The sequence below is a fragment of the Mangifera indica genome, chromosome 3 (assembly GCF_011075055.1).
Source record: "Mangifera indica cultivar Alphonso chromosome 3, CATAS_Mindica_2.1, whole genome shotgun sequence".
Taxonomy (NCBI): Eukaryota; Viridiplantae; Streptophyta; class Magnoliopsida; order Sapindales; family Anacardiaceae; genus Mangifera; species Mangifera indica.
This window is the reverse complement of record NC_058139.1, coordinates 21,278,423-21,288,462: the sequence shown is the minus strand read 5'-3', so window position 1 is coordinate 21,288,462 and position 10,040 is coordinate 21,278,423. Positions and strand designations below refer to the sequence as shown.

Sequence of the window (10,040 nt, the reverse complement as noted above, 5' to 3'; positions counted from 1 at the left end):
CATGAACGGTTAAAATTAATGGTTTCAAAGGCAAAATCGTTATTTTATCTGTAATATTAAAAATAAACTTAAATTTGATTTCATTTCTCCCCCTAAACTCTAAAAACTAACAATTTCCCCCAGCCCAAGTTTTCAAAAATAGCATTTTCCCTATAGGGTTTCCAATTTTTCAGATTCAATTTTCCGACAATGTCTCTTCCTCTCTAGTGACCTTTAGGCGATATCTCTTTCTCTCCGACACGACCTACTTTTGGTGGTTCTCCTCAGCATCTTCGTCAACGAAGACGTTGAGGAGAACCATCAGAAGGAGGCCACGCTGACGAGAAAAAACGTCGCTTGAAGGTCGTTGAAGAGAGAGACATCGCTAAAAAATTGAATCTGAAAATTGGAAACCTTAGGGGGGAAAATGTTGTTTTAAACAACTTGGGTTAAGAAAAATTATTAGTTTTTAGAGTTTAAAAGGGAAAATGATATAACTAACGAATTCAATTAATTTTAATCATCTATGAGTGGGTGAATAAGATTTTCAAAATTAACAAAAAAAAAACTTGAAAAATTAACATTCTTTGGGTGGGAAATAGTCCTTTGGCTTATAATATTAATCAGCCCAACAACCAGTCAAATAGATGTCCTATCAGGTTTCTACTGCAGGTTAGACCAACCAACCAGTCCTATGAGGATTCGTAAACATTGAACTTAATTCTTCTACAATGTCAGATCAAAACATCCAAAAATGTCGATAACAAAATTCATAGTAAACAAGAACAAACTCCCGTAAAGGTAGTAAACTTACTAGTAACAACACATTCATAACACCAAGACTTCACATCATCAAAGAGACGTTTTCTGCATTTACCCAAAAAAAAAAAAAGAGACCTTTTCTGTAATTAGTGAAAAAAAAAACACGAAATTACTTTAAAATCTTCTGTTTTGCGTATTCCGTACGAAAGATTGTAAGGGTATTTTATGAAATTCACATTTACCACCTGCCTCATGCGCCTCTTATCATCTTATTCAGACACAGGCTACAAGTATGGCTTCTCTTTCTCTCTTTTTCACAGATTGCAGTATCAATTACGATTAAGGTATCATCTTTTCTCTCTTTGGTTTCATTTTTTTTTTGTTTCATTCTTCATTTTTGTAGTGGGAATATCTTAATGTAAAGTGGAAGCCAGAGAGGCTGATTCAATTGTTAAGTATCAAATTACCTTCTCAATTTCCTGATTCTATCTCCTGCTAATTAGTTTATTGATTTGACGTTTCAGCTGTATTGGTAGATATATGCTATGCATATGTTGCTTTGCTTACTTCGCCTGTGTAATGTTTATTATGTCCAACTAAATATCATATATATATATATATATATAATAATAATAATATTATTAAAAGGTTGAAACAGAAACATTTCACTATTTCAAAACCCGGGTACAGAAGGTTAGCTAGTTTATCTCATTCTTTAGTTTTATTTGCAGAATCTTATTTCACTTCTAGTTGAAAATTTTCTTTGTTTTCAAGTTGGTTGGATTTTTTTAACACTTTTGATTTATGTCTTACTGAGTTATTTTTTTGAAGGAACTGAGAAGGAATCGAAAAGGGACCATGAAACTGTTTTTGTTTGTTCGTCTGATTCTAAGCATGTGTCAAGAGTGATAATAGGTCTAAGGATCTAATTCTTTGAATGTTGTGTTGTGTTGGGCATTTGTTCCACTAATTTCTCTTTTTCTTTTTTTTCATTATAGGTGTTTTTTCATGATTGTGCTTATGCTTAAGTGATTGATTTTCCCCTTCTTAAAACTCTTCGATCACTGCATCAGTTGTTGGGTGTTATTATAAAATTGGTGCAAGGTTGCTGTTCTGAGTCATGGTTATTATAAAATTGGTACAAGGTTGCTGTTCTGAGTCACGGTTCTTTTATATTGATAATGTGACACCCTAGACAAATCCCATTTTCGCAAAGAATGAGAGAAATAATGGGTATTTATGTGCATCTCATATTGTTTGAAGATGTTAAAAGAATACTAGTTAAATAGTATGTGAGCCCATAATCATCATAGTGATGTTTTTATGGATAACATAATCATCATAGGAATTCAAACTTATAGTTGTTTCATTTCTATGGTAATTGTGAGTTTTTATGAAGGTTACATTGATGTTTATGCCATTGACATGCTGATTTAAAGAGGAATTTACTGTGGAATATTGTAAAAGAATGATCAATGAAACAATAAATTTCTTGCCATTTTTGTGACTTTGAAAGCTTATGTTGTATTTAATGTGACTGAGTGATTTAGTAATCTTTAAGAATGGAGGGTACAATCCGATGCTCTGCCAACTATGTTCCTCTGACTCCAATAAGCTTCCTGGAGCGCTCAGCTATCGTTTACAGAGACAGACTCTCTGTTGTCTATAAAGATGTTAAGTACACATGGAAAGAGACTCATCAAAGGTGTATCAAGCTCGCTTCTTCACTTGCTGAATTGGGAATCAATCATGGAGATGTTGTAAGTCTTAGGCTTTCACCCATATTTTGTTTCTTGCTTTTGATTGTTGTTTTATAATCTTGGTTGTAATGGTTTTTCACTGAAATTTTCATGCCGTGAATTAGAAAGTTGATGCAATACATGTTATTGAATTTGACAATTGATGAAGATTGTTGATGAATATCTTACTTTTTTTTGCTGCTATTTTGTTTATTCCTTGTTCAGGTTTTATTTATCTTTATTCTTTTCCTTTTCCCATTTGTGTAGATTGCTGTATTGGCCCCAAACATTCCGGCAATGTATGAGCTACATTTTGGTGTTCCAATGGCTGGAGCTGTTCTCTGTACGCTCAATATACGTCATGATTCAGCTATGGTGGCAGTGTTACTGAAGCATTCAGAAGCCAAAATACTTATTGTAGATTATCAGTTACTGGATATTGCTCGAGGAGCAGTTGAAATTCTAGCAAAGACTACAACCAAGCTGCCCCTCCTTGTCATAATCCCAGAGTGGGGCACAGTTAGGAAACCCTTTCACACTCATCAAAACTTGGAATATGAGAGTCTTTTGGAAAAGGGAAAACTGGATTTCAAAGTTAGACGACCAAAAGATGAATGGGATCCTATTTCCCTGAACTACACTTCTGGCACCACTTCAAGCCCAAAAGGTGTCATTTATAGCCATAGAGGAGCATATCTCAATTCTCTGGCTGCGGCTCTACTCAATGAGATGAACTCGATGCCTACATATCTTTGGTGTGTGCCAATGTTTCATTGCAATGGGTGGTGCCTCACATGGGCTGTGGCTGCTCAGGGCGGAACAAATGTCTGCCTAAGGAGTGTCACTGCAAAGGGAGTATTTGATAGTGTTGCCCGGTACAAGGTAACCCACTTAGGTGGTGCTCCCACAGTTCTTAACATGATAGTCAATGCACCAGCTAGTGAAAGAAGGCCTCTCCCTGGGAAGGTAGTAGTGATGACAGGTGGTGCCCCTCCTCCTCCGCAAATACTATTCAGTATGGAAGAGCTTGGTTTTGTGGTGAAACATGCATATGGTTTGACAGAAACCTACGGTCCTGCAACAGTTTGTACCTGGAAACCTGAATGGGATTCGTTGCCTCAGGGTGCACAGGCCAGGATTATGGCTCGTCAAGGGTTGCATCATCTTGGAATGGAAGAAGTGGATATCAAAGATCCTGTAACCATGAAGAGTGTGCCACCAGATGCTAAAACAATGGGTGAAGTCATGTTTAGAGGCAACACTGTGATGAATGGTTATTTGAAAAATTCCGAAGCAACAAAGGATGCTTTCAAAGGTGGATGGTATCGAAGTGGGGACTTGGGGGTGAAACATCCTGATGGTTATATCGAATTAAAAGACAGATCAAAAGACATTATTATTTCCGGGGGAGAAAATATAAGCACAATCGAGGTGGAATCTGTGCTTTTCAGTCATCCATTGGTGCTTGAAGCAGCTGTGGTAGGACGGCCAGATGACCACTGGGGGGAGACGCCTTGCGCTTTTGTGAAGTTAAAGGATGGCTGTCATGCTAGCTCTGAGGAACTTATAAAATATTGCCGGAATCGTTTACCTCATTTTATGGCTCCTCGCACTGTTGTTTTCCAAGATCTTCCAAAGACTTCCACTGGAAAAACACAAAAATTTGTTCTGAGGGAGAAGGCCAAGGCCATGGGGAGCATATCAAAACAGAGAAGCAGCAATCTGTAATTCAACTTTGATAGTGTTGTGTATAAAATAATTGCATGGCTAGGCGAAGCTATGAACGGTATCATCGTGCTGTGAATAAACATTGTCTATTATCATCTCATGAAAATGTTTTATAGCTTTACAATTCCCAGCAAACTTATCATTCTATAGAGGTACCAATACCTATTGATGATAAGAATTTTAGGGGAATTATACTTCAAAAGGGTTAAGATTGGAGAGTAGAAGGTCATACTTTTTGTTGTGCTTTTGATACTGAAAACACAAACCATCAGAGAACCACGGTTTAAAAGCTAACTGATAACATTGGACCGCATAAAGTCATATAAATCTTATATCCAAAGCTTATATTTTTATGTGGAATGCAAATTTCATATCTTGCAGTTAGTGTTTTAACAATTAATCACATTGTGTCAGAAATCAATAACGGGTATCGGTTGTTGTTTACCTCTATAAGATCACTCTCCCTAATAAAAAATAGGAGTACGAAGTTTTACAAAGTATTTAGTGAAAGATTTGATTTTGGAGAATCGCTTAATGAGGATACTTTCTTCTTTGTTGCTTAGTTTCAGTTAATTGATTGGGCACATGATTTCAGAGCTGAAAATTACTATGTTATAGATTGAATTAGAAAGTGATGCAACCTAAAAATCAAATGAATAAAGCTTTTACTAATTACAATAACGAAATAATTATCGACATTTATCTGGATTTTTGATATCTACTTCCACTTGAGATAGTTGAAAAATGGTTTTAATGGAGTAGATATGCACTTGACAAGCCAACCAATTGGCCAAGATGCAATCGCAAGACTAATACAAGCACCCCATTGGCCCCAGTACAGTTTCTCTGTATCTGCAAATTTTTTCAAAAATTCCACCATTAATACTTGAAAAATGATGGTTATTGCAATTATCCCCAAGAACAACTTGTTCTTATGTATCCCTTTAAACACATTTTTCTTTTCAAGCTTTTTTGCGTTAAATTCATTGAAGACTTGGCAAAGGACAAATGTGTTGAAGATCAAGGTATCCTTTACCTTCTCATTGACACCAACAATTGATTCAGCTCTGAACTGTAAGGTCAACAAGATGGTTATCTGATACAATGTTTGAGCTAGAAGATTTCTCCACATAACATTGGTGATAAGTGGCTCAATACGACCCACAAGTGGTTTATCCATGAGCTTTGTTGGCTTCTCTGTGGCCAGAGCCAAGGCGCCTAATGTGTGTATGATCAAATTCACCCACAACAATTGAACTGCTGTTAGAGGCACTTCACCTGCAGAAACTGCTACTACAAAATTTATCACAAGAGCAGTAACATTTATTGTAAGCTGGAATTGAATGGATTTTTGGATATTTGTGTAAACACATTTCCCCATTTCAAAATTGTGGCTACAGAAGCAAAATTATCGTCCGTGATGACAATATCTGAGTTCTCCTTAGCCACTTCAGTGCCTTGAATTCCCATAGAAAGTCCTATATCTGGTTCCTTCAAAGCTGGTGCAACGTTTGTACCATCCCCCGTGACTGCAACTACATGGCCTTTCTCTTTCAAGCACTGCACCATGAACAATTTATCAAAAGGAGAAGATCTTGCCATCACACATATTTTATCAACATTCTCCATTCTCTGCTTCGGAGTGTAGTTTCTGAACTCCTCTCCTTCCACGACTAATCCGTTCGGCCTAAGGATTCCACATTCAGTGGCTATGGCTTTTGCAGTGAAAACATTGTCACCAGTGATCATATTGATTTTGACACCAGCATGTTGGAAATCGTCCACAGCTTTTTTAACCCCTGGACGACATGGGTCCTTAATACCCACCTGTCCTATTAGGCTCAAGCTGTCTTCAGTTAACTTTTTCTCATCTTTTGCATCTTCTTGCTCTTCTTCATAAATACTTTTATTTGCAAAAGCAATGCATCGAAGGCTGCTAGCTGCCATACCTTCAATAATGTTCTCAAATATTTCCCTTGCATGATGATCCAGATTCTTGACAGTTCCAGAAGCATCATAGTAACTCGAACACTTTGCTAGAATCATCTCTGCTGCTTCTTTCCAATGCACATTGATTGTGTTGTCTATCTTCTTCCTCATCATAACCCCACTCCTTCTCTTTTTTGAATTGAAGGCCTCAAATTGGAGAATAATGCAGCTCTGTTTTATCTTCTCCATATCCAAGCTGAGATCTTGAGCAGCCCAAGAAAGAATAGCTTTTTCAGTGGGACTGCCTGAGATTTCAAATTCAGATCCTGTCCTTGTAGACAGTACCAGTTGTATTTAAAGCAACTCCGTCTTGAATCAATTCAACAACCCTGGGAGAAATTGAAAAGGCAGAACCCTCTTTGATATATTCCTGGCCAAGCCAAAACTTTGTTACCTTCATCTGGTTAAGAGTGAGAGTCCCCGTTTTATCAGTACAAATGACAGTGGCAGAGCCCATTGTGTCACAGGCAGAGAGCTTTCTCACCATAGCTTGATCCATAATCATTCTCTTCATCGAATAAGCAAGAGTTAGCGTAACAGCTAGTGGAAGACCTTCTGGAATTGCAACTACGACAATTGTAACTGCAGAAGCTACAAACCCCACCGCAGCGTTGACAATGTTGTCAACCTTTGTTTTGCTTCCAGTGAATTCTTGGTTTCCATTCTCGTCTGTTGTATTTCCATTGAAGTAGCGAGTCAGCAAGACCATAAGAACCAAGAAAGCAACTGTCAATCCAACCTTGACTATTGATGAAGTTAGCTTTTTGAGCCTTGCTTGCAAAGGCGTTTGTTCACCTTTGTCCCGGCTTATTTGACTCATCATTTGGCCCCATAGGATATTCATACCAACTGACGTGACAATCATATGACCATAGCCGTCAGCGACTTTGGTGCCAGAGAACAAGAATGGATTCTGGCTGCTGTTTATCTCCACATGATCACTTTCCCCTGTTATGCTTGATTTATCTACTTGTAAGGAATGGCCATTCAGGAACAACCCATCAGCAGGAACTTGATCACCAATTTTTAAACAAACAACATCTCCAACAACTATTTCAAAAATTGATATTTGTTGCCATCGACCTTTCCTGCTGACTTCAATTTGGATATCGTTGCTCACTTTAGATAGCTTGTCAAATTGTCTGCTTTGCCTGTAATTAATCACAGCTGAAGCCCCAATGACAAGAAAGACAGCCACAAAAATGCTTCCACCGTCGTACCAACCTTCTTTGAGTCCATGCTCTTTTATGCCAAAAGCAAGAGAAAGAGCTGCACAGCTCTTTGAATGCTTCCACCATAAAATGAAAGAAGCTTTTTGATAGCGGTTTCTTATATGTGTTTGAACCAAACGTCTCACGCCGTCGAGCAATATCTTCTTCATTTCTGCTGCATATCCCTCCATCAATATCTGTTTTAAGAGCAGAAGCTACGCCTTGAACCCCGTCAAACTCATGAAGTCTGTCTAGATTTTTCTCCTTCACAAGCTCTGTAAGGCTTCTGCGATCAGCCTTGAAGTATTGATTATTATTATCAAGAGGAACATCGAAAATACTCAAAACAGTGTATGAAGGGGATCGGGGGACTTTTTTACTAGTTTTTTTTTGTGGTTTTCTTGCGCAGAGTGAGAAGAGCTCTGGAGCAGTAAATTTTGAAAAAAGCTGAGTGCCATTTTTTACTGAGTGGAGCATCAAGTAAAAGCTCACTGCAAGCGAAGTTTGCATGGAGAATGGTAGAGACTGACATGGCGTTTTAACAAGAAGCAAGAAGGGATCGAAGATGTATTATGAAATGACAAAACAATAAGAAAATTAAGCTTGCTGGGATGAGATGTGAGAATATTACCATTTTTATGGTTACATACATACATACATACATACATACATATATATATATATATATATATATATATATATATATATATATATATATATATATATATATATATATATATATATGTATACACACACACACAGCCGTCTGGGGCCTATATTGGTGGTGGATTTCTAGATTCTTATTTATCAAGGGACAAAAATATCATGAGATAATGATGTGAGCCGCTCTTCGGTGTAATTTCCTGCCTATGAAGGGTCTCCTTCAAAACAGTGTGCCCTGGCGGTCAACGCAATGAGAAACCGCGAATTGGCTGAGGAAAATACTAACTTGATAAAGACGTCCGAGTGTTCTGCGTTGCGAAGGAAATAATATTCGAAGAAACCGAATCTAACGTTGAGTACTCAATAAATGGCATATGTTATTGTAATCCTTGTAAGTGGAAAAAAGTATAATTCAATTTAATTTCTGTTGTCATTTAATTCATGTTTTAAATATATTATCTCAAATTTTTTAATTCAAAATATATTAAAAACATGTTTTATATCTTTTTTATATTAAAAATATTTTTTAAATTTTTAGAAATTTTAAAAAAATTTAAAACGACATTAATCTGATGACAAATTTAAAGTATAAAAATGTCTTTAATATTTTTAATTAGTTATTATAATATCATAATTATATAGAGCAATATTATGTGTATCTATTTTTGGTACACAATTTATGTATACAGTGATATGTCATCATGTAATTAAGTGATTTTAAAACATGTGTCATCATATGATAAAGAAACATTCAATCACATGATAACACCTCATCTGTGTATACAAATTGTGTATCAAAAATAGGTATATATAGTTTTATTGTATTCTTAATACTAACGAAACACTACCAACAAATCTTTTCTCTTTCATTTTATCCATCAGCGTTGTTGTTCATACTTCATAACAATTAGGTTGGATGTGAATTAAGTTGGCTTGATTCGGTAAAGCTTGATTCGAGTTTGTTTTTAACAAATTCGAATCAAATTCAAACTATAAAATATGGCTCATCAAGAAAATGAATTGAACTTGAATCAGATTAAGTTCAATTTGAATTAACTTACGAATCAGCCATCAACTCAGCTTGGACTGAGTAGAGTCATGGCTTGTACGAGCTGGCTCAATTTGCTAAATTGGCAAAGTGGTCTATGTGCTTAGAAGACTCTGTAGTCTCAGCTTTTGGGCCAAATAAGAAAATCTCCTTTTTCTTCTTGATTCGTCACACTCTCTCCACCTTTTCCTTCCCCCTTCAGCCATCTTCTCCCGTATTCTTTGCATCTTTCTTTCACCCACACACATCTTTCTTTCATCCAAACAAATTGCAAAACCATTTTCACATGGCATTAGCTGTCTCTTTAGTCTTCTTTGCGGTAATTTTCCCTCTAAGCATCCATCCTAAAACTTAAATCAATTGTCATCTCTCTCTTTGGACCTTTTCTTCTCACTGTCTCTCTAGTTCGCCGATAAAGAGTTCACCTCAACCGCCCATGACTCCGCTTTGTGTTGTTGTCATCGTATCGGTGTACCATATTTCATCTTTAGCAGTTTTTTAATGTCTTTTGTGTGTTAAATATTTGGCTAATTTCATCTTCCAACATTATTATATTTATTCAAACATGTATAGACACGTCAATTGGGTTGGGCCAAATGGAGGCCCAACCCAAAGCACAAAAAAAAAGTCCGACATGAGAAGATTCGACCTGATACTCTAGTATGTTGGATCAGACCTATAGGCCTATCAGATCGAGCTTGGGGTTTTAATATTAAACGCATAGGCTGACCTGGGCACGACCCGATCAGGTACTATGTAAAAAATAAAAATAAATTATTATTTTTTTAATTCTGCCTTGGAGAAGCAAAGCTTCTACATTGTGGCAACTGTCAAGCAAAGCTTTTGCCAAGTGGCAGAATCTGGCAAAAGCTGTTGTTTAATTTTTTTAATTTTTTAATTAATTAATTTTTTTCTATATAA

At 36.5% G+C, this 10,040-nt stretch overlaps 1 protein-coding gene and 1 pseudogene across 3 annotated transcripts; one reads left to right on the top strand and one right to left on the bottom strand.

Annotated features, from left to right (window-relative positions):
* Positions 1-956: 956 nt before the first annotated feature.
* On the top strand, positions 957-4,306 carry LOC123211669 (butanoate--CoA ligase AAE1-like). 3 transcript variants are annotated; one of them, XM_044630477.1, is made up of 3 exons: positions 957-1,085; positions 2,292-2,501; positions 2,748-4,306. In XM_044630477.1, the coding sequence occupies exons 2-3, from the start codon at positions 2,304-2,306 to the stop codon at positions 4,206-4,208; spliced, it is 1,659 nt and encodes a 552-aa protein (XP_044486412.1). In that variant the 5' UTR covers positions 957-1,085; positions 2,292-2,303; the 3' UTR covers positions 4,209-4,306. The 3 variants fall into 3 exon arrangements, with proteins under 3 accessions (XP_044486412.1, XP_044486411.1, XP_044486413.1); XM_044630476.1 differs by having other exon boundaries at positions 979-1,085; positions 2,303-2,501; XM_044630478.1 differs by lacking the exon at positions 957-1,085 and adding an exon at positions 1,244-1,434.
* A 611-nt stretch (positions 4,307-4,917) lies between these two features.
* Positions 4,918-8,019, bottom strand: LOC123211183 (annotated as a pseudogene).
* Positions 8,020-10,040: the final 2,021 nt, after the last annotated feature.

Bases quoted from the DNA above. Each gene is read 5' to 3' on its own strand.
- LOC123211669 (XM_044630476.1), top strand. From the start codon at position 994: ATGCGCCTCTTATCATCTTATTCAGACACAGGCTACAAGTATGGCTTC. The intron at 1,086-2,302 runs GTATCATCTTTT...GTAATCTTTAAG, and splicing joins CAGTATCAATTACGATTAAG to AATGGAGGGTACAATCCGAT. The intron at 2,502-2,747 runs GTAAGTCTTAGG...CCATTTGTGTAG, and splicing joins GAATCAATCATGGAGATGTT to ATTGCTGTATTGGCCCCAAA.